Source organism: Bufo bufo, chromosome 6, assembly GCF_905171765.1.
Source record: "Bufo bufo chromosome 6, aBufBuf1.1, whole genome shotgun sequence".
Lineage (NCBI taxonomy): Eukaryota > Metazoa > Chordata > Amphibia > Anura > Bufonidae > Bufo > Bufo bufo.
Window position 1 is genome coordinate 148,307,378 of NC_053394.1, and position 23,748 is coordinate 148,331,125.

A 23,748-nucleotide genomic window follows, 5' to 3' on the forward strand; every position below is an offset into this window, starting at 1 on the left:
ATGACAGTAAATTGAAAGGGCCACATTGGCTTACAACACAACACAGTGGTGGTTTACTTCGTAAGATATCTACAGTTCAATGTTACTGAAAATCAAACATTTACAATATTCTGCCTTTAACCTAGAGGATGACTGTCCTTCCAACAGTATATATGACTTGACAGATATTCTTTGCTGTTTGTAGGAGAAAAAAGTCGGGACCTAATAAATATTGTTAGGGTCTAGTTGTCAGAAGCTTAGTTGGAGAGCAGATCCCTAGAAACTCTCCCATTTCAATAAATTATTTTAGTCTAAGTTTGATTATTATCTTTAATTTATATTTTCTAACCAACATATTTAATTGTCCATGATTGTTAACATAAGTTATATCATATTTAGTTTTAAAAAGACCCTTCTTTTTCCAGAAGAATCGACTCCTTCACATAAAATCATCAGCCCATCTTCTTCTGGAATTGCGTACTCTCATCACGATGTCTCCGATTATGGGTCCAAACCTCTGGCTTATCCTAGGTTATCCTCAGATCCCATGGGCACATATGAACAGCACAATAGTGTAGGGTCCAGGTACCACTTAGACCCTAAAAATGCTACTGGGGCTCCAGCTCTAAGTCCAAGGATTGAGATCACTCCATCTCATGAACTGTTTCATGCAGGTTCAAACCGCAGCAGAGATTCAGATACTTTGGTAGAACATCAGCCAAACTTAGCTGCTACCTTGCAAGTCTATGGTTATGATGGCTACAGAGAACCGCTTTGCTTGAGCCCTGCTAGTAGTGGGTCATCAACAAGTTATATTTCAGAGACAAATTTCTCTCCTTACACCTCACCTTGCGTTTCACCAAATAATGGTCCTAATGATGACCTGTGTCCACAGATACAAAACTTCCCTCGTTATTCTCCTAGAGCTTCTCCAATAATGTCTCCACGGGAAAGCATCACAGAGGACACCTGCCTGGGACCACGTTCTCCATCTCCTCGACCCAACTCACGGTCATCATCCCCAGGCTTCAAAAGAAGGTACCCTTGTGCTGAGCTCTACAATAGCCATCAAACCGGCGTTTCTCCACGACAGTCACGAACACCCTCCCCCCAGGCATCACCTCGTGTTCATCTGAGGGACGATAACTCTTCACTGAGTTACAGTAACCCTTCAGCATCTGCACATCTTATGGAAGACCTGAGCCTATCTACCGATCCTACATGTGGTGTACCAATAAAAATGTGGAAAAACAGTCCAGATCGTTCCCCAGTGGCTCCTCATAAGAGCATTCCATGTCACATTTATCAGCCTCCAGAATATCTTGGGCCTTACGAGCATGATGAGAGGAAGAATTCTGATCCTGGGTCAATCCTACTTGTGCCACCAACCTGGCCAAAGCAAATTTTGCCTGCAATGCCCTACTACAGGTATAGTAATTGTTGTTTGGTTTTTCAATGGAATAACATTTGTACACATATAAAAGTTTACATATTGGGGTTAAAATATTTTTAACAATGTATGAGTCTAATTTCACATGTAGGAAATTCTGATTCTGCAAGGTACTCACTTCATCTTCTACTATGGAAATTAATTGTTTTCTTCAGCAAATTGATAAGTCACTGATACAGTGTCAGAACATCCAAAGAGCTGTCACTAGCAACACTTTTTTACCTTTAGTGCAGAAAATTCTGATAACAGAATAAGGTGGCTCTTCAGTATAAGCTATATTATCACTGCAACTGTTCATTGTGGTCAAAGTTCAAGGTAGGAATTGTAGAGGTATCATCAGTCCAAGTCTCAAAGGGATCACTAATATGACGCTTTTAGTGTCTGTGCTTAGATTGTCTATTATTATATACCAAAGGAGGATTAGATCTTTCTTGTGTCTGAACATGAAGTGAAAGAGGCCTTATAGCCACAAAAATACAGTATTGTATTTGTAACTCTGGGCACATATAACAATTGCTTTAACTAGAACTTCTGTCATATCTTCTATTGTAACTGCTCATACATACTGTAGTAACTTTACCCTGACAAAACAAAGGTTCCTTGATTTACTTGTAAAGCTAATATCATTAGTTGCCATTATAGCTTTAACAAATGTCCCCTACTGTGTGAGTCGATTGTCAGCTCTAGGGTCTTGTTCATAATTTATGCTCAATGAAACAATATTATGATAGCATTTAAGGGCCTCTGTCACCATGTCATATGGTCAGGAGCTGTCCACCTGCTCTTGCAAGCAGAGTCCCATGGTGTATCTGCCATCTCTATATGTTCGGTCAATCCTCAGAAAAAATACTTTTTATAAAATGCAAATTACCCCCTAGACACAAAGGGTAGTGCCGTTGCACCCATAGGCTCCCCTCCCTGTCTTCTATGCTGCGCTCCCACCGCTGTGCTGGACAGGCCAGGCAGTTCCTGAAGTCTTGAAGGATGGCGTTTGTACATACGCAGTAAAGAAGTGGAGATTGCCCATCTTCTCGGTGGTCTCCATCCCTTTACTGCTCATATACAGAACTTGATCCTGCAAGACTTCAGTGATTGCCTGGCCTGTCCATGACAGCGGTGAGGGCGTAACATAAAAGTCAGGGAGGGCACCACCCTCATTGCACTTAGGGTATAATTTGCATATTATAAAAAGCCTTTTTTTCTGAGGATTGACAGAACATATGGAGATGCCAGAGACACCATAGGAGTCTAATTACAAGCGTGGATAGACAGCTGTCATATGACATAGTGGTATGTGGTGACAGATGCCCTTTAAAGGGGTTGTATAGGTTTTTTGTTTAAATCTTCCTCCCTCCCCTCCAGCCAGTGGGAATTAAGAAAAGAAACATACTTACCTGCTACATACCACTCCCTGGATCCCAGGCTGTCTGCACTGCACTTCAAGTCCCTGTCTGTCAACAGCTGCATGGATGTGTACCACCACTACAGCCAATAAGTGACCTCAGCAGTGACATATTGCAAAGTAGCATGTCACTGCTTGTCCACGAGCCACTTGGGGATACATCACAGCTGAGGCCAGTCATTGGAGCAAATGATCCCGTTTGTGCTTTTATTGACAGACGGGAACCAGAAGTAAAATACAAAGAGCCTGGGAGCTGGAACCGAATGGCAGGGAGCCTGTAAGTATGTTTGTCTTCACAGGTCCCACTGACTGGGGCAAAGAGGAGGGTGGTGGTTAAAAAATCCCATACAACCCTTTGCTTTACTATCATCTAACACATGAGTGTCTAGCATTGTTGTTTGTTTTCATCATTCAGGCTTTGTTCACATCAGCTTTGTATTTTCCATTGTTCTATTCTGTCACAGGAGCAGAACAATGAAAATATCGGAACTCCCGGATCCTTTGCATGAAGCATACACACCCTGCCCAACAGATCCCATTGACCATTGCTTCCCAGACATATTTTGTGTGGGATTTTTTTTTAAGGGAATCTAGGTCAAAGGCTTGTAACTGAGCTTCCAACGAAGATGTGAATGAAACCTTAAGTTTTAATTCTAGTTAAACTATGCATGCGGACAACTTTTAGGCTAGGGCTGTTTCGCAAATCTGAACCATCTAAATGAGGTTTTACTGTTAAACATCACGCTTGAGCAATAGGTGAAGTCGGCTAACTGAGAAATGTATGTCTATGTCCTTTACAGCAGAAGGAAGACTTCAGTTTCACTTTATTATATAGAAAATGGCTGCGAAAGACATCCTTTGATTTATTTTAATGGAAACTGCTATGTGAACCCTAATCGCCCCTGGGATTTGGCAAACTGTAATTTCTCATTTAGATATTATTATTTTATTATTAATCTGCACTTAGTTTCTGACTTCTCAGCTCAGCAGAATTTTGTGCATGTCTGTATGAACCCAGCAAAGCAGCTAAACCTATAGACACGTCCCATGTGTCTTCTTTATCCTGCAATGTCATACAACACTATAATACACTAATTACATTTTCCATCGGGACAGAAGACGGTTGAAATACATGCAAATTAACCTTATCGAAAGTGTCTGCATCCTAAAATATCTCCCAGTAATAAATACCACAATAGCCCGTCTGAAACAAGGGAATAAATAATGCGCACAATCAATGAGTGCTCGGTAGTTACTATATCTGGAGTGCTTGATGTTTTATCTAGACTCCATGGGTCTTTAGTTTTGAGCCATGTCTTCCATTGGATCCCAAATTATCTTGCATTGTAGTTCAGAAAAGAAAACTTGTCTGTTTGGACACTCCATTAATTGCAATAGCAAAGCAATAGATGGCTTAAGAAGCTTTGATGGGATATATCATCCAGCAAAAGTTCCATTGTTTTTCATTCTTTGGATGCTCACCCTGAGTGGTCCTACGTGACAAGATGTTTTTGAAACCATGACAATATGTTTTAACTCAGGTAAGATAAAAGTTCTGAATGATAGCACAGATTTCTGTTGTTTGGGACTATAGACATCAGAAAAAAAACATAATACGCACTGTCATCTGAGAAGAGGACAAAGGAAGGCTGAGATGACTTGCTTTAAAGAAGCACTCCTTTTTATTCTCTGATCTGTTAGAAAGGTACATAATGTAAACTGTAGTGAAGGTAATCTTCTTACAAGTGACTGTGAGATATAACCTCCCTACTGATCCTCAGCTGTGTCATGTGACCAACACTGATCTCTCCAACTGACACAGGACAGGAAGTCAGTTACTTCTCTTTTCATTCCTATGAGACTGACATTGAGGCTTCCATTTGAATACATAGAGAAACCTGTCCACACATAAGGTGCTGTGTCAAAGTCAGAGTGTTGGTCACATGACACAGCTGAGGATCAGAAGACAGGTTATAACTTACAAATACAGTCACTGGTAAGAAAATTATGGTCACTACAGTTTACATTAGGTACCTTTCTAACAGGTCAGAGAATAAAGATTTTTTCTTTAAACTTACAATGATATTAGAGATCCCATAATAGGATGGTAACAATGCTTTCTGGGCAATTATTCTTGTCATCACACCTGAACTTGTCTTTTTTTCCATGCAGCATCCCTGTTGCTTCACTGCCTCCCCTTGAGTGGCCTCTGACAAGTCAAGCCGGATCTTATGAGCTCCAGTTAGAAGTGCAGCCTAAACCACACCATCGTGCCCACTATGAAACAGAGGGTAGCCGTGGAGCGGTGAAAGCTACCACTGGAGGACACCCTATTGTCCAGGTAACGTTTATTCACTTCAAGCTAATGCATGGGTTCAAAAACGTTCTGTCCATGATGTTTGATCCGCAGTAAGATTTATCTGCTAAGGGAACCTTGATACTTTACTCACAGTTTTTTTTTGTCCCCGCTCCTGTAATCTTCAGCACCATTCTTCCATATTGTTTCTCCACTGCTGGTTTAGAACCAGGCTGCTGCTCCAGTAAACAGTGCCTGTGCATGCACACTCGCTAGCCTCGGCAGCTGCGCACATAGAACGGCACACTGGAGGCAGAGAATTTTTTCTACTGCGCAGACGCTGAACTCTTGATGTGGAGTCTGCACAGTAGAAGACAGGATGGGAGTGCGCAATGCCGGCAGGACAGTGGAGCCTATGGAGCCATTTTGTGTGATGTCATCTATAGGGGCAAGAGCTGCAAAAACAGCACACAGGCACTGCTTACAGGAGCAGCAGCCCGGTCCTAAACCAGCAGTGGAGAAAGAATATGGAAGAATGTTGCTGAAGATTACAGGAGGGAGAAAAAAAACTGTGAGCAGTGTCGGACTGGGGTGCCTAGGGCCCACCAGTAAAATTTATTTTGGGGGCCCACCGTACGAATACATTCAAATATAATAAATAATCTAACAAGTTTTTTATATGAACATAGGCTGGTTGAGTTGCTGTACATTGAATATATATGTATGTAGTACAGTAAGTCTATTGTGTTATGTGCCACTTGTGCAGGGGGTGGGAGACTAGGAGCCCACCTTGCTTCAGGGGGCCCACCGGGGGCTTCACCTGTACCCCTTTGGGCCAGTCCGAGCCTGCCAGTGAGTAAAGTAAAAATATTGCGAAGTGGAGATGAATCAGGAAAGGAACAAATACCTAACCTAACCATTTTCAGCATGAAATACAGGCTCCCATACTACAAAGTGTTATAGAGAGCCGCTATGTGGACCTTTGTCCGTGCCCAGCTCTTTTCAGAATTAGTTTTTTTCTGAAACGTCGTAGAATGTCATAGGAAAAAAATGTATTTTTGTAATGTGAGAGCTAGTCAGCATTTCATGCTGCCTGTGGTTAATGAATCTTCTGAAAAGTTCCATTTAAAGGGAACCTATCATGTCAGTCTTGTTGCCTGATCTGCATGTAGCATGGTATAGGAAACAGGAGGAACTCAACAGATTGTTACATAGATTAGTGGGAAGTAATCTTTTAGCTATCAATCACTGAGTAGGACTCCAGAGCTGAGAATAAACTGAGATTTATATGAACAAAATGCAAGTTATATTAAATCTTTTCCCATAAAGATATATACACCATAAAAATGTATTGGGACATGTACACATTGCATCAGCAGGTGTTTTTTTGACATCCTATTCTAAATCCATAGGTATTAATGAAGAGTAGGTACTCCTAACCACACTTTCAGGATTTGCTTTGGAAGCATACAATTGGCCAAAATGATATGCTGAAGAATTAGGGTACATAATTATACAGGAAAAGTTAGAAAAACTAAATATCGCCAACAGGAGCATAACCCTATCACTCATGTGTGGACACATAAAAGCCTCTTGGATCTAATATAGGATACCCCGCCCCCTGGACACCGATTGGTGGTCACTTGATTACACAGGTGGGGCGATTATATTCAGCTGGGTGGGGGGTATATAGGATGTTAACTTTTAGAGACATGTATCCCTTTGTAAAGGCTTGGCGAGGCGAAATGCGAGTCAGGGAAGCGGCTCCCTCCCATTCCCCCGGGTTAGTATGGCGCATCAACTTATGTCTATTTTTGTATTTATGCATTCATTATGGCTGCACCAGTAGACTGTATTGACCACTACTTGAATTCCGATACCCGTATGGGCCAACTAATGTGGGTTCAACCTTTTTACTCAGTTGGTAGTCTGAGTTGTTTTCCCTACAGTAATTCCTGGTTCTTGCCATTTTGCACTGGTCACTTTATCTAATATTGGATGCTCTTTACTGGCCAAGCGGGGGTCTCTATCACAGTACTCATCCGCATGATTTTAGATATGTGTTTATTGTCATTGTTACATTGTGTTTCAATAAAGTGATGTTTTGTTATATTACATGTGTGGTCTATGTGATTTGGTAGAGAGAATTAGGGTATGGCCACACGGTCAGGTTTCTGCATGCAGTTTTGGAAGCCAAAACCAGGAGTGAATAAAAAAAAAAGAGAATTCGTATCTGTCCTTTATACTTTCTTTCCATTTATGATCCACTCCTGATTTTGGCTTCCAAAACTGCATGCAGAAACCTAACTGTGTGGCCGTAGCCTTAAGATGCCCCTTCACTGGAACTAAGGGGCCTTGGCCAACCCTTGAAAAAGAACCCAATAGCAATATACCCCCTGCTGACTCATCAATTAAACTATCAAATATAGAGAAGTGTAACATCACACAACACGTTTCCACTGCTCCAGAGTCCAGTAGCGGCGTGCTTTACATCACTCCATCCAATGGCATTGAGCTTGGTGATGTAAGGCTTGCATGCAGCTACTTGGCCATGGAAACCCATATCATGAAGCTCCTGGTGCATATGTTGGGCTGATGTTAATACCAGAGGAGGTTTGGAGCTTAGCTTAATTGCTAAGTGTGTGAATTGGCATAGCATGTGCAAGTGTTACAATGGTGGCCAGTGTCTACCGCTGTCCTGGGCACGGGTGCTGCTTCACTAACCTGTCTTCTCCTTCTTCGTGGGCCTGGACCCGCTAGCTCTTTTCTGCTTACTTGCAGAAAACAGCTGGCAGGGCCAGCTCACACCCCAGCTCACACCAACCAATGCCCGGTCAGCTTTGAGTACTTAAGGCACTTTGCCTTGTGGGTGCCTGAGCTATAGGTTGTCTAGCTTGCTGGTTCCTTGCTGTGCTATGTCCGTTAGTCTGCCCGTGACTGACTTCTGCCTGATTCCTATATTCTAACTTTCCATTGCCTGACCTGACCTCCGTATTGACCCTTAGCTGCCTGTCTTGACCTCAAACTGTTCATCTTATAGCTCATACTCCACCTGCCCTGACTTCGGCGTGTCCCTGATTACAGTTTATCCTGAGCCCTCGCTGCCCTGAATCGTTCTCTCTTATACCTGTGGGTCAGCTATCAACCACACACAGACTACTTCAGGAGGTAGTGGCATGGTGGCTCCTCAGTAGTGAAGTCCACATCCCTGTGTAGGGTTTAAAGGGTGTATACAGAGGATTGCCAGGATAACATCCTTAGAATTATCCCAAAGCCAAATCTTTTGGTTGACACAGTGGTTCCACTGCCATAACAGAACAGAATGATGAACCTAGAAGCACCACATTTAATTGTGTTTAATTCATTTCTATATTATTGTAAGCTTTTCGTCAAAATTTTCAGTTATATTGAGATTGGATTTAAAGATGCTTTGTTGTGGGGCACAGGTGAAGCAACCCTACATTGGGCATCTCTACTTTAAAGAGACCCTGAACAAAATGTTGGATCACTTTCTTTAACAGTACCAGTCATTTTGGTAAGATTAGCTCCAGTGCAAGCTAAGCACCGAAGTCCGCTCAGTACACTACAAAATTGAGTCCTCAAATTTATGAACTTCTGGCTCCAGCAACCCCCCACCCCCCCACCCCCCATGCTGCTGATTGACAGCTCTTTTCTTATAGCAATGAGCAGTGGGGAAGGAGGAGAGATAGAAGCTCATGAATATGAGGACCTACCAAGCTTGTGTAGTGTATTGAGTGGACCCCAGCACTCAGCTCACACGGGAGCTGCTCAGTTTTTATTTTGGCAAAACAACTGGGTCCAAGGGGTTGGCCAGTTTAGATTTCAAGCTACACATGTGCTAGGTACAGCACATGCATGCAAGCTCCATTCATTTACGCTTGGGACGGACAGAGGAACTAGCACATGCGCAGTCCATCCCCAGTGTACATGAATTTTCAGAGCGCAGCGCTGGCAAGCAGATGAATGGACTCGCTGTAGACATGAATTATTCAAATTATTCAAATTAAACTGTCAGACATCGCTGCCGATAGTTTAATAATGCTTATTACAAGGTGCATACATGTGCTATCCCCAGCCCATGTGCAGCCAAAATATAGGCGCCAACCCTCTTAAATAAGTGTCTCAGGTCTCTGACACAGTTTATGTGGCCCTCAATATTTGGTTTGTTCCCGATAATTGCCCTAGCAAGTGTACTAATGTAAGTTCTTATCTTTAAAAACGATCGGTCCTTCCCAGGACCAAAGTGCATTAATGTAATTCCTTTATCTTATCCCAGACGCCGCCTGTACATTGCAGCTGCAGCGTTGTTGGCCCTTTTTTATGGGCATGGCACTTGTCCCAGTTTACCTGTTTTTTTTTTCTTGCTTATTACGTCCATGAGAGTAAACAAGCGTATTTGAAAGCTTGGATGAACAAGCACATTATTGTCATCTGGAGAGAGTTGTCCCGTAGTCGCTGCAGACAGGTGTGAGCTGGATCCAGGGTGATGATGGGTGATGTTTGCACAAAGCGTAGAGCAGATTTTCAGCCTGCAGCATAGGACAGGACAGCTCTATATGTTTGTTTAGTCAGGAAAGCTGCTGACTCCCTCCAAGCTTTATCTAAAAATACCGGACGCAGCTTATTCATTTTCTCTCAAACAGTTGAGAAGTGATGTTTTCATCTCGCCAGACTCAGAAGCTCCCCTTCCTATGACTATAACCACCCCTGACACAGTCTGTCCCTCGTCTCTATGGTCCTGAGTGACAATTATATGCCAGACCAGACATAGCCTGCCGGCATTCTTATGCAACTTCTCGTACGTCATTGTCTGTCCTTAACCCTTCACAACTAGGACCATCGAGAAGTTCACTGTTCTTTATTAGCGCACATACTTGACTTTATGTACATTTTTATTTTATTTCAATTTTTATGGTAACATGAATCCATTCTCATATTGGTATTCTGACCATTTACTAAGATGGCTTTTTACTTCAGTCTTCCCTGTTCCTCCTGCGCTGCAATAGTACACGGCTAATTTTTAAATTAGGCGCATATATGGCAGTCCATGTTCCTGTCTAAAAAACGACTCCAGCCCCAAAACGGCCACCAACACGACACGCCCCCGCTTCACTACCATCCCACCCATCTGTCATATTAAAATAGTTGCAATAATTCCCTTTGCGATTATATTTACGTCACATGAGCTTTAATAAATGACCTACTTTGTGTCATGTTACAGGCATTATTTAAACCCGGGCAAGGTCCATCCATCCCATATCTTTCTATGTTGTTTCCATTTTTATGCTGATTGTGGCGCATTTATGGCAAATGTGGATTTAGCTATGTTTCTTTCTAGTGTGGTAGTGGTGTGGCTCCCTGCCTCGCTACTTAGGGGATGCACTCATGAAAGAAAAAGAGTGATTTCCACACCCCGTCCACTCGCCGGTTTGATTTGCACATGATTTTCATGTTATTTGATCATTCCGACATATCAAGTTGTATGACTGAGGCTTCATTTACATGTTAGGGGCTCCATTCTGTTATCATGTCCTGTGAAATGACAGTTTCCCTGATGGACCCAATTATTGTCAATGGTGGTCCAGTGGGCACCGCTGGCTTCAGTTATGTGCTTATGTCATTTTCCTAAGATGGAGCAAAACAATGGAAATTAATAACGGTGATGTTAACAGAGCCTAACACCGTAACTGGTGGTCGGTGTCTGTGAGTTTGGTGATTCCTTTACATTGCCATAGGACATGGGTAGTGAAGTATTTTTACTATAAGCTCCTTAGGGCTACATTGGCATCCAGTATGGAGCTTTTGTTATCTTTTGGGCAACATAAGGGATGGTGCTTCCTTTACGTTATGTTTTTAACCACAGTCACGTGCGCGGTCGATACAAGACATGAACAATGTCTGTTCTGGGCAGCTTGTGAAATTTGGCAACAAAATGTGCATCTTGCCTGGAAATAAGGGTTGGGCGATGCCAGGTGATAATTTTTTTTCTTCGGCTATAATATAAAGAGCAAGGCCAAGTGTTGTGTGCATGTGTTTATTTAAGGCCACTTCGGCGCAGGCACCATACCAGTACAAAAGAGATGTGACTGAACACCGGAAGGTTCATTAATTTCCTCTTTCGTTGGTGAGAACTCACAAACATTCGTCTCCTAGGTGGTTCAGTAAAATAGAGGAAGGAAGTAACCTTGACGGAGAAAGGGCAGAAGCACAGTGTTTGCTAATGGCAACTGGAGGCTTCTTCAGCGTACGTTGGACTTATGTTTCTTCATTTTTTTATTGTGATTTATGTAGCTGCTGTTTTTATTGGTTTCCTTCTTACCCCCTTTATTACATTTGGTGCTCTTCTATAATTCTCAATGTCTCTTAACCTTTTTGGTCTGAATCAGGATTCATCAGTGTTTCACACGAACATGATCAGCCCTGGAAAAACAGACCGTGTGTCTGTCAGATCTCCCTGGCCGACTGCGCTTCCCTGAACTGACTGTATCTTAGTTTTTTATAATGCAGTCAGTTCTTGTCTGAACGCAGATCTCTTGTACTGAACTCACATGATGGTTCAGAACAGGAGATCCGCAAACAGATATGAACTGACTGCATTAAAAAACACTAGGATGCAGTCAGTTCAGTTCGGGTGATACAGCAGATACCAGGGCCGATCAGGTTTTGGTAAAACAACCCTTAAAGGGAACCTGTCACCAGTTTTATGGTGTCCTAACTAAGGGCAACATAAATAAGTGACTGATTCTCTTAGCAAAATGCTGGGTCACTTTCTTTAATTGACCCAGTCAATCTGCCAACATCTTGTATTGAAAAGCTCCAGCTGATAATGATGAGTCCTGAATATTCATGAGCTCCTGACTCTCCCCGCCTACCTGCTGCTGATTGACAGTTATTTTCCATATGAATCAGCAGCAGGTGGGCAGGGGAGTGGCTATAGCTCTGAATTAAATAAACGCTGGACTCAATGACATCACGCTGGACTCAAATCAGCTCATTAGCATGCGGCATGTGGCATCTTTGTGTGTATATTATGAGGTAACCATCTGTCACACCAGTAAGTGAATACATCTAAGGTACATTTTAGTAGTTAATGATTGTATATAATTAGTTAGATCAAATATCCACATGGCAGGTTCCCTTAAGGCTGGCCATACAACTGATTCAACCAACAGCCGTGTTCCCCAGACTACCACATGCTCGCTTGGAAGATGAAGAGTCCTTGTTTTCTCAGTGGAGAGAGGGAAGTAAGCCACTGCTGGAATCCTCAAGTTGTGGCTTATCTCCCATGGGAACAAAAAAATCAGGCACTGAATTAACGTGCATGGGCAGAGTTGGCACCCCTCCATCCATATAAGATAGCCAAAGTCGACAGGTTGTCACTTATGTATATGGCCACATTAAAGGGGTTGTCTTACTTCAGCAAATGACATTTATCATATAGAGAAAGGTAATACAAGGCAGTTACTAAAGTATTGTGATTGTCCATATTGCCTCCTTTACTGGCTTCATTGATTTTTCCGTCACATAATACACTGCTAGTTTATAGATACGAGGAGGCCAGGATGGGAGCTGCTGTGCATGCGTGTCTATGCACGCTCCCGCGGTCTCAGCCACCAGAGATGTCAGCACTTTTTCCTACAGTGTGCAAGCATGGCCACCGCTGATGGATTGCAGGGTGGTCATAGCTCCTGGATACAGGCAGAGTATAATGCGATGGATAAATTAATCAAGCCAGTAAAGGAGGCAATATGGACAATCACAATACATTAGTATGTGCCTTGTATTAACTTTCTCTACATGATAAAGGTCATTTGCTGAATGGAGACAACCCATTTAAGTATCTTTAGTTATCATTTAAAAGGGTTTTCCGAGATTTTACAACTGATGACCTACCCTTTGGATGGGTCATCAGTATGTGATCAGTAGGGGTCCAACACCCGGGACCCCCTGCTGATCACCTGCTTGAGAAGGCAGCGGCGCTCCTGTGAGCGCTGCGGCCTTCTCCGTTCTTACCAAGCACAGCGCCTTACATTGTATAGCAGCTGTACTTGGTGTAGCTCTCAGCCCCATTTACTTCAATGGGGCTTAGCTGACTGATGAATGTGTCGTCACTCAGCCTAGGGAAAGCAGCGAGAAGGCTACAGTGCTACTTAGAGCTCCACTGCCTTCTCGAACAGCTGATCCAACACCCAGAATCCCGACCGATCTGATACTGATGATCTATCCTGAGGCTAGGTCATCAGTATTAACATCTCTAAAAAACCTTTTGACATTGTTGGTCCCTCACAGTCAGTCTGATTCTCACCTCTGCAAGTGCCAGCAATTTGGCAAGAATGAATTAAGTTAAAGATAACTTCTGTCGATGACTTAAATATAATCCTCTCAGTCCTTAATCAGTGGCTGAAATTAGTGAGGAAATTACCATTTTGTTTATCCAGTTCTCTTTATGTACCAGGCAAGAAAGACCCCCTTGTTGGCCTGGACGTTGCGTGCCCAGCTGCCAGTGCGCCTCATGTTCCCTTCAGTCACAGACCGGATCGTGTCTGTTCAGGTTATAATATCAGAGCAATTATGCAAAAAGATTAAGAAAACGTTTCAACAGAAAAATAGGATCTTTAAATCCCCAAATAGGGGGTGGAAAGGCAGACATTACGTCTGGCTTTTCTTTGCTTTTGTGGCAAATGTGACTCAGGGTTCTTGGTTTCTGTCCAGCCAGCCCTGTGTACTCTTTATAGATGTTTTTATTGTGAGCAGCACACCTTTTTAATGCAAATCATTTCCTTCCCAGGTGTTGGCTGTATTATTAAATGTGGATTTTTTTTATCCTTGACGTTAAATGTTCTCATGTTAATATACATGCTATTTCTGGCACAGAAACCATTACATTTTTTACTTTTTATTTTAAAAAATTAGATAAAAAATCACTCTGGAGAATTGGCCCTACTCATTGAGTTACTGTCGTCCTCCTGTCATCCCCATATAATCTTGATTGTTTGTTTTATCTACCGCATATTATTTTGCACACAGATGTATCGTGACCCAGGCAGGTGGTGCAAGGAAGAGGTGTTGATAACTGGGAGGGAGAACACTCTCATTCAATGTGGTAAATGGTAGAAAATGAGTTCATTGGTGCTTGGGGTGCAGTGCTTTTTACTTCGAGGATAGGCCACTTTTAATCTTGGGTATCTAATATGCTGGTGTCCAACAAAGAGAACAAAAATGCAATTTTTAGCTAAAATCAAAGCACATGTTTGTGTAAAACGTGTTACAATAGCTTTACACAAAAAGTAACAATAAAAAAGGAAGTATGGGTGTCATTTATTACTAATCTCCTACGCCAGAAACTGGCATAGAAAAGTCGCTAACCCTTGTTCTGACTTTTTGAACGCCAGTACACCTAAATTTAGTTTCTGTGCCACCCATTGTCACTGGGGAGTGGCGTGGGTGGGGGCAGGCCAACAGCCCTGGCAAATTCACTGCCATTTACACCATTTTTCTTGCATAAGTGATGATTAACATTTACTCCAGCTGGGGCCCTCCAGCAGTGCAGGGACTATCAAAGACGAAAGCAAAATGCCTGTTTTTAATAAATGATCACCTAGGTTTCTTTTAATTGTAGAACATATAACAATTTCTGATGTACATTATAGGATCTCAATATCATGTATATATACAGTACAATTCTACTACATATCCAGGACTGGATATGTTTCACTTTTTAACCTGTCAGCAGGTCATATAAGTGGTAGGCTTCTGTATCCCAGATTGTGGATAGGGGTTTTCCATGAATGGGGAGAAGGTTGCAGACAGCAAATGTAATAAAAAACAAACAGTACTATGATCAATTATGTTCCATACCATTAGACCAACATGGGACCTCTGGGTGAACTGGCACTGGATTGACAGAGGATTTAACTGGCGAGTTTTGTTTGTTTTTTAATGTTATTACATTTGCTGCAGCCTTTTTTTCAACACCCTATAGGGCATTTATGCAGTGAGCCCATGAGGAGACCGAGCGGAGGATGGGAGTGGTAGTGGCTCTGGCTGTCACAATCAATCACGGCTGCTGTCTTCATACCATTGCTCCCTAGGGCCATGCAGTGAAAGGAGGGGTCTTCCCTCGGGGCAAACCCTGATTTTGGGGCTCCTGCCTGATGGTAGCTGGGGTGCCCTTGATATTAGGTGTCTGGATGGATGAAAGGCATCTCTCTTTACTGTAGTGTATAATGGGAGTTGTAGTACATCCAATTTTAGCAAAACATGGTTGCAACTGTTCACAGTGCAATTCTCTCCCAGATGTTTGGATTTAGGCAAGAATGGGAGTTATGGCCATCTTTGTATACTATCTTTCTAAAGTCTCTCTTGGTAAAACCTATAGCTGGCAACAGTACTTTGGCAATAATGGCTGTAATTCCTACTGTGGGATACAGGGTTTTGAAAGCACCTCTGGCCAGGATGTGTTCAGGTGTGAAGGATGTTTTAACGGTGTCCCTCACAGCAGTAAGGTCTGAATGGCTATAGTAGCAGGTTACCTTTCTGACTCCTATGCTTGGCCATGAAAATTTTAAGTTCTCCGTCTTCTCTGTCTTTCTCTTCCTGTCATTTCCCTCCTTCTACAGATCTTTCAGAGATCTGTTAATCTTTGTAGCTTTCTTGGGCCTAAGAAGAGGGAGCATGATGCACTGTCCTTCCTCTCTGAACGCTAGTCTGGACTGACTAACCAGGTTATGGTTCAGACTTCTTAGTCCTGCCTACAACTCTGGGTCATAAATCTAACATTCTCAATGCCCAGAGTTCTGCTCTTGAGACATTTTAATGCAAATATAAAAAATATTCTTTCCTATGATTGTCAGACTTTCCAGCTAAAAATATCCAGCTAAATAGTGACAGAGGAGACTTTTATGTCTCTGATTCACAATATGTTCTGCCTGGTGTGATGCCATGGTCTTCTGGACTCATGGCTGCCCAGAGATGACATCGGCCAGTTTTGAGGAAGAGCAAACAGAGAACACATTAAGATGAATTCATTCATACACTGAACAAAAATATAAACACTTTTGGTTTTGCTCCCATTTTGCATGAGCTGAACTCAAAGATCTGAAACATTTTCTACATACACAAAAGACCCATTTCTCTCAAATATTGTTCACAAATCTCTCTAAATCTGTGTTAGTGAGCACTTCTCCTTTGCTAAGATAATCCATCCCACCTCACAGGTGTGGCATATCAAGGTGCTGACTAGACAGTATGAATATTGCACAGATGTGCCTTAGACTGCCCACAATAAAAGACCACTCTGAAATGTGCACAGTTCTGCCTTACTTGTGTACAGATCCTTTCAACATGGGGCCGTGCATTATCATGCTGCAACATGAGGTGATGGTCGTGGATGAATGGCACAACAATGGGCCTCAGGATTTCGTCACGGTATCTCTGTGCATTCAAAATGCCATCAATAAAATGCACCTGTGTTCGTTGTCCATAACATACGCCTGCCCATACCATAACCCCACCACCACCATGGGCCACTCGATCCACAACGTTGATGTCAGCAAACCGCTCACCCACACAACGCCACACACGCTGTCGGCCATCTGCCCTGAACAGTGAAAACCGGGACTCATTCGTGAACAGAACGCCTCTCCAACGTGCCAGACGCCATCGAATGTGAGCATTTGCCCACTCAAGTCGGTTACAACGACGAACTGCAGTCAGGTCCAGACACCGATGAGGACGACAAGCATGCAGATGAGCTTCCCTGAGATGGTTTCTGACAGTTTGTGCAGAAATTCTTTGGTTATGCAAACCGATTGTTGCTGTAGCTGTCCGGGTGGCTGGTCTCAGACGATCATGGAGGTGAACATGCTGGATGTGGAGGTCCTGGGCTGGTGTGGTTACACGTGGTCTGTGGTTGTGAGGCCGGTTGGATGTACTGCCAAATTCACTGAAACGCCTTTGGAGACGGCCTATGGTAGAGAAATGAACATTCATTGCACGGGTAACAGCTCTGGTAGATATTCCTGCAGTCAGCATGCCAATTGCACGCTCCCTCAAACGTTGCGACATCTGTGGCATTGTGCTGTGTGATCAAACTGCACATTTCAGAGTGGTCTTTTATTGTGGGCAGTCTAAGGCACACCTATGCAATATTCGTGCTGTCTAATCAGCACCTTGATAAGCCAGACCTGTGAGGTGGAATCGGATTATCTCGGCAAAGGAAAAGTGCTCACTAAGGCTACTTTCACACTAGCGTTCGGAGCTGATCCGTCTGATGTTTCATCAGACGGATCCGCTCCTATAATGCAGATGTTTGCATCCGTTCAGAACGGATCCGTCTGCATTATAACTTAGAAAATTTTCTAAGTCTGAAAGTAGCCTGAGCGGATCCGTTCAGACTTTACATTGAAAGTCAATGGGGAACGGATCCGCTTGAAGATTGAGCCATATGGTGTCATCTTCAAGCGGATCCGTCCCCATTGACTTCCATTATAAGTCTGGACGGATCCGCTCGCCTCCGCACGGCCAGGCGGACACCCGAACGCTGCAAGCAGCGTTCAGGTGTCCGCTCACTGAGCGGAGCGGAGGCTGAGCGCTGGCAGGCGGATGCATTCTCAGTGGATCCGCCTCCACTGAGAATGCATTAGAGCTGAACGGCTGCGTTCAGGACCGCTCGTGAGCCCCTTCAAACGGAGCTCACGAGCGGACACCTGAACGCAGGTGTGAAAGTAGCCTAACACAGATTTAGACAGATTTGTGAACAATATTTGAGAGTAATGCGTCTTTTGTGTAGATAGAAAATGTTTCAGATATTTGAGATCAGCTCTTGCAAAATGGGAGCAAAACCGAAAGTGTTGCATTTATATTTTTGTTCAGTGTATTTTGCAGTTGCTAAAACGATGCTGCAGTTACATTAATGCAGTGCTTCTCAAATAGTGGGGCGCGCCCCCCAGGGGGGGCGCCAGGCTCCGTAAAGGCGGGCTCGTTCAGGGCCGGCCTTTGGGGTGTGCGGGCTGTGCGGCCGCACAGGGCGCCATAGCAACAGGGGCTCCGGGCGGCCGACAGCTCGCAGTGTAATATGCGGCAGGGAGATGAGCGCTTCCATTGTGGAAGCGCTCATCTCCCGTCTGATCAGAGGCCGGCGCAGGCGATGGACGCGATGTACGGAGCGGGGGCCGGGGGAGGGACTGGGAGGAGGAGCTGGGGGCCGGCAATAGCGGTGGGGCGGTGCGGTCACTACTATAGCCCCGCCCCACCGCTCCCTCCGGTATACTAATATAAAATGTATTATTGAATTAAAAGTTATTAAACATGCCCCCCTCCCTCCTAATAGTACCGTATATCCGAATTTCTTCTGTATAATGCCGGCAGGCGGGCCGGGCGGCCGGCGCGTCCCTCAGTGATGTCACGTGCCTGCGCCGCCTGCTTTATGAATGAAGCAGGCGGCGCAGACAAGTGACGTCACTGAGGGACGCGCCGGCCGCCCAGCCCGCCTGCCGGCATTATACAGAAGAAATTCGGATATACCGTACTATTAGGAGTGAGGGGGGCATGTTTAATAACTTTAAACGGCGGCGGCGGGCACACGGAATCTGTGGATGGCACAGTTAAGGGGTGGGGGTCTGTGGATGGCACGGTTATGGGCTGGGGGGGCACTGTGGATGGCACTGTTATGGGGTGGGGGGTCTGTGGATGGCACATATATAACAGTGCCAGCCACAGATCCCCCTGTAACAGTGCCAGCCACAGATCCCCCCATAAGTGTCCGTCATCCACAGATCCCCCCATAAGTGTGTGTCCGATCCACATTTCTTTCTTTTTTTATTCTCTTATACGTTAATAAGGATACAGTGTTATGCAGAGGTGTACTTATAACAATTTTATAGACAAATGATACTATTTACAGTCGCGCGGGGGGCACGAAATGTTTTCTTCTTCCTAGGGGGGGCATGACAGAAAATAATTGAGAAGCACTGCCTTAATGTGTGCTAGCTGAACACATCATAGGAAATGGCAAAAGTCAGGATGACCAAAGATCAGGTAACATTAGGGAACATGTGTGCTAGACAGCAATGAGGAATTGTCCTGTGATTTTTACATGCTCATTTGGCATTCTTTAGGTTAGGTTTACATGTTTCAGAGCAGTTTTAAAAATTACAAGTGTAACATGGATGTGGGGTCTCATGTGCTATAATAAAGTTCTTGCAAAGAGCAGCATCCACTTTGCAGGATGCGTCATGGCCATGTAGTACATGATTGACTATTATTGCAATCCTATTACAAGCAATTATGTTTCTGAAAGCTGCACTTCGTTAAGGAGGAAACCGAACAACACAAGGGATCTGCCAGCAATAAAGTAGTGATCATGACTTACCTAACATATCGCCACCACTCCGTTTCTCCCAGCTGCAGAGGTGACACCAATGTGTATAGCCAGCAGCAGCAGTGATGTCAAATTGATAACACATAATTATTGCAGCCAATCTCTGGCCTTTTCTGTGCACTGCTAAGGCTAGTGATTGGCTGCAGCAGTCACGTGTTGTCAACAAGAAATCATTTCTGAAGCCAGTAAAACACATTCCTGCCTGGGAGAACCAGAGTAGCGGAGCTGGATCTGTCAGGTAAGCAATGATTGCTTCATTATTGCAGATGGATTCCCTGTGTTGTCTGGTTTCCTTGTGGAACCTCACCCCCGAACAGTCACATCAAAATTGGAAAACCGCTCCTGAAAATATCACTTTCTTTAATTGTACATATTGGTTGATGGGTGAAGGGGGATTAATAACATGTACAGAAGTCCGTGTTACCCTCCCCTTGAGGTCATGTGCAGATAAAACGGGAATAGAGATTTTTTTTTTCTCTCCTCCTGCAGCCTGTCAACACTCCCCCAACACTGTCCCCCTTCTCCGAGATCACAGGCAGCTGAAGGGGGAGGGCTATTTTAACACTTCCTATCTCTGGCTAGGCAGCACCTACAGATGTGAGTCTGGTCTTGTTTAAAATTCTAAGCTTTTAAACAAGATCACAGTGCTAGGTGAGATACATGAACAGATAAAGCTATTAGAAATAGAGTCGGAAATAAAAGCTGCAGGTATTTACAGTTTTCACTGGGACTCATTTCTAAGGGCTGTAACTTGCAATGTATGAGGGCTACTGCCTTATTTAACTTTAAAACAAGACCAAATCTGTGGTTGTAGGCCAATGGCAGCCTAAGAAATGCCCCCCATTCTTCTGCCGCCACACAGCCCCGAACAGTGTTTATTCAAAATTATATTGTCTTTTCTTGCCTGCACGAACACTGTTCGGGATAATCTGTGCAGTGTTAAAGGGCTCTTTTGAAAGGTCTTTGTTCGGTTAACCCAAGCTGCATTAGGGAACTAACACTGCCGAATCCCTTGGCCCTTTTACTAGTGTGCTTGTGCTTGCAATGATAACAACTGAAAAGTTCTTAAAACTTAGACAAAGGTGTTGATGCACTATATTTATCATCCATTATGAACCACTGTGATACATCCAGCTTGCTTTACACCACCTACTGGTTGAATTACTTTGCTCCCGAATTTTGGCCTAATTTTTACCACATAACCAAACCCCTATAAGCCAAGCCCCAGTTGAGACACAAAATACATGATAATTGTGGTGTGCGGATTTGCATCAGTTTTTTTTAGCTCCAATTTGCGGCATTGATCTTAGTAAATGCCCTAAACAAGGTAAATTCGATGTACGTTTTGACTGTGTACAAATGATACAGACTAAGCAACTGCTGCATACTTTAAACTTCTTCCTACATGAAGATGGATTAAAATTATGCAGAATAACATTTCAATGTAATTTCCACTAAGATGCTTCATGGCCTTTGGGTTAAGATTTACTGCTGAGGCTGTAAGGGGCTACTGTTTGTTTTATGACGGCACACAGTGGTGCTGAGTGTCACTGACAGGGCCTCCCACGTGGCTGTATCTTCTGTGGTAGCACGATGAAACCACAGTGCTCAACTCAGCAATTCATGTCTTAACTGTGCAGAGCTGTAGGGTCTCTCTGTGGGAGTCCATCTCTGCCTCTAAAGTGGGAGGAAACTGGAATTCCTATAGGAAACCCATGAGAACATTTTAATGTCTTTCTATTTAAGCTGCTTCCCATCAACCTTGTCATGTTTTAATGGCTTTTTAGAAGATAGCTAAATGTGAAATGCTGTTAATTTCCATATGAAAGACGTGATATCACTAGTAAGACTCATTAGGAAATGTTCCATAATGTAGTTGAACACTCTTAGGCCCCTTTCACACGGGCGAGAATTCCATGCGGGTGCAATGCGTGAAGTGAAATCATTGCACCCGTACTGAATCCGGACCCATTCACTTCAATGGGGCTGTGCAGATGAGCAGTGATTTTCTCGCATCACTTGTGCGTTGCGTGAAAATCGCAGCATGTTCAATATTCTGCGTTTTTCACGCAACGCAGGCCCCATAGAAATGAATGGGTCTGCCTGAAAATCGCATAGCATCCGCAAGCAAGTGCGGATGCAGTGCGATTTTCACACATGGTTGCTAGGAGATGTTAGGGATGAACAACCCCATTAAAGTCTAATAACTGTATTATTTTCCCTTATAACACGGTTATAATGGAAAATAATAGCATTCTTAATACAGAATGCTTACTAAAATGTGCCTTGAGGGGTTAAAAAATAAAAAATAAATTAACTCACCTCATCTGCTTGTTTACGCAGCCGGCATCGTCTTCTTTCTTCTTCTTTCAGGACCTGCAAAAGGACCAGGGGCGTAGCTATAGGGGAAGCAGGGGAAGCGGCTGCTTTGGGGCCCTGACCCAGAAGGAGCCCATCCAGGAGGAGGAGGACTAAAAGATTTTGTCAGGGCCCCCTCAACAGTATTACACAATGAGATTATATACAGTGGCAGTATAGACAGTGTAGAAAATGGATGGAACCGCTGCCGGCCCTGGTCTGAGAGAGCGATCTTTACTAGCCACAAGAATGGGGGCGGCATGAAAGGAAGGGCTTGCGAAAAAATTACTGGGGAGGGGGCCCCATTCAAAAATTTTCTGTGGGGCCCAGTCATTTCTAGCTACGCCACTGAAAAGGACCTTTGATGACGTAGTCAGCGCAGGTCCTGCTGAATGAAGATAGAAGGATCTTATATCTTCATTCATCAGGACCTGCGCTGACGTCACCGCGCTCACCACGTCATCAAGGGTCCTTTTGCAGGTCCTGAAAGAAGAAGCAAGAAGACAATGCCAGCTGCGCGATCAATTGGATGAGGTGAGTTAATTATTATTTTTTTAACCCCTCAATCCACATTTTACTATGCATTCTGTATTAAGAATGCTATTATTTTCCTTTATAACCATGTTATAAGGGAAAATAATAAAATTAATAGAACACCTAACCCAAACCCGAACTTCAGTGAAGAAGTTCGGGTCTTGGTACCACAATCAGTTTTTTCTCACGCATGTGCAAAACGAATTGCACTCTCACGGAAAAAAACTGAACATCGGAATGCAATCGCAGTCAAAACTGACTGCAATTGCATGCCTACTCGCGCAATGCACACGCGATGCATCCGGAGCAAATCCGGGATGCCCATGTGAAAGTGGCCTTAGGCTTCTTTCACATTTGCGTTCTAGATCCCTGGCAGGCTGTGTCGGTAGAGAACAGCCTACCAGAGATTTCTGCATTTGGCATGGCCGGGTGTTACTGCAATGCCTGCTGGCCCCATGACTATAATGGGAGCTGGGGGAGACCCGGCAGCTTCCCGGCAGATATACCAGGATTTGGCCGGACAAGAACCGTTGCGTGCAGCAGTGTTAATTCATAGTTTTGATGCCTTCATAGTCATGAAAATAAAGAAAACTCTTTGAATGAGAAGGTGTGTCCAAACTTTTGGTCTGTACTGTATATATTACATATAGTACAGGCGCTATTTTGACCAAATATAGCAGTTTCATTTTTAAGTTCAGAATGTTATTCATTTAGTTCTTTATTTGGTATTAATGGCAGCCAAGCTAAACCCAGGGGGTCCAGAGAGGGGTTTACCCAGCTTTCACTCTGCCACTGTCCCTGCCTTTTTCTTCACAACTGTCCCTTTCTCAGTCTCAGATCTGCCCACCCCACCTCCATCAGCTTCCTATCAGACCCACCAGTCTACATCAGCCTCAGATCAGACCTCTCAGCTTCAGATCAGACCCCCATCAGACCCCCCCAGCCTCAGATCAGACCCCCAGCCTCAGATTAGACCCCATCGGACCCTCCCTAGCCTCAGAACAGCCCCATCAGACCCTCCCTAGCCTCAGATCAGACCCCATCAGACCCCCCAGCCTCAGATCAGACCCCCCCCAGCTTCAGATCAGACCCCCCCAGCCTCAGATCAGACCCCCATCACACCCCCTAGCCTCAGATTAGACCCCATCAGACCCTCCCTAGCCTCAGAACAGCCCCATCAGACACTCCCTAGCCTCAGATCAGCCCTCATCAGACACTCCCTAGCCTCAGATCAGCCCCCATCAGATCCCCCAGCCTCAGATCAGACCATCATCAGACCCCTCAGCCTCAGATCAGACCCCTCCCAGCATCAAACCAAGCTTAAGATT

General features: G+C 44.0%; 1 protein-coding gene across 6 annotated transcripts in view; it reads left to right on the top strand.

Moving 5' to 3' along the window:
- The window catches only part of NFATC2 (nuclear factor of activated T cells 2), a 138,772-nt gene that overhangs the window by 40,446 nt on the left and 74,578 nt on the right, over positions 1-23,748 (top strand). For 3 of the 6 annotated variants that reach the window (XM_040435477.1, XM_040435474.1, XM_040435476.1), the window contains exons 2-3: positions 405-1,407; positions 5,004-5,172. In XM_040435477.1, the coding sequence (XP_040291411.1) occupies positions 405-1,407; positions 5,004-5,172 (1,172 nt within the window). The remainder of the gene's footprint in view (positions 1-404; positions 1,408-5,003; positions 5,173-23,748) is intronic. The other 3 variants (XM_040435479.1, XM_040435480.1, XM_040435475.1) reach the window with 2 other exon arrangements.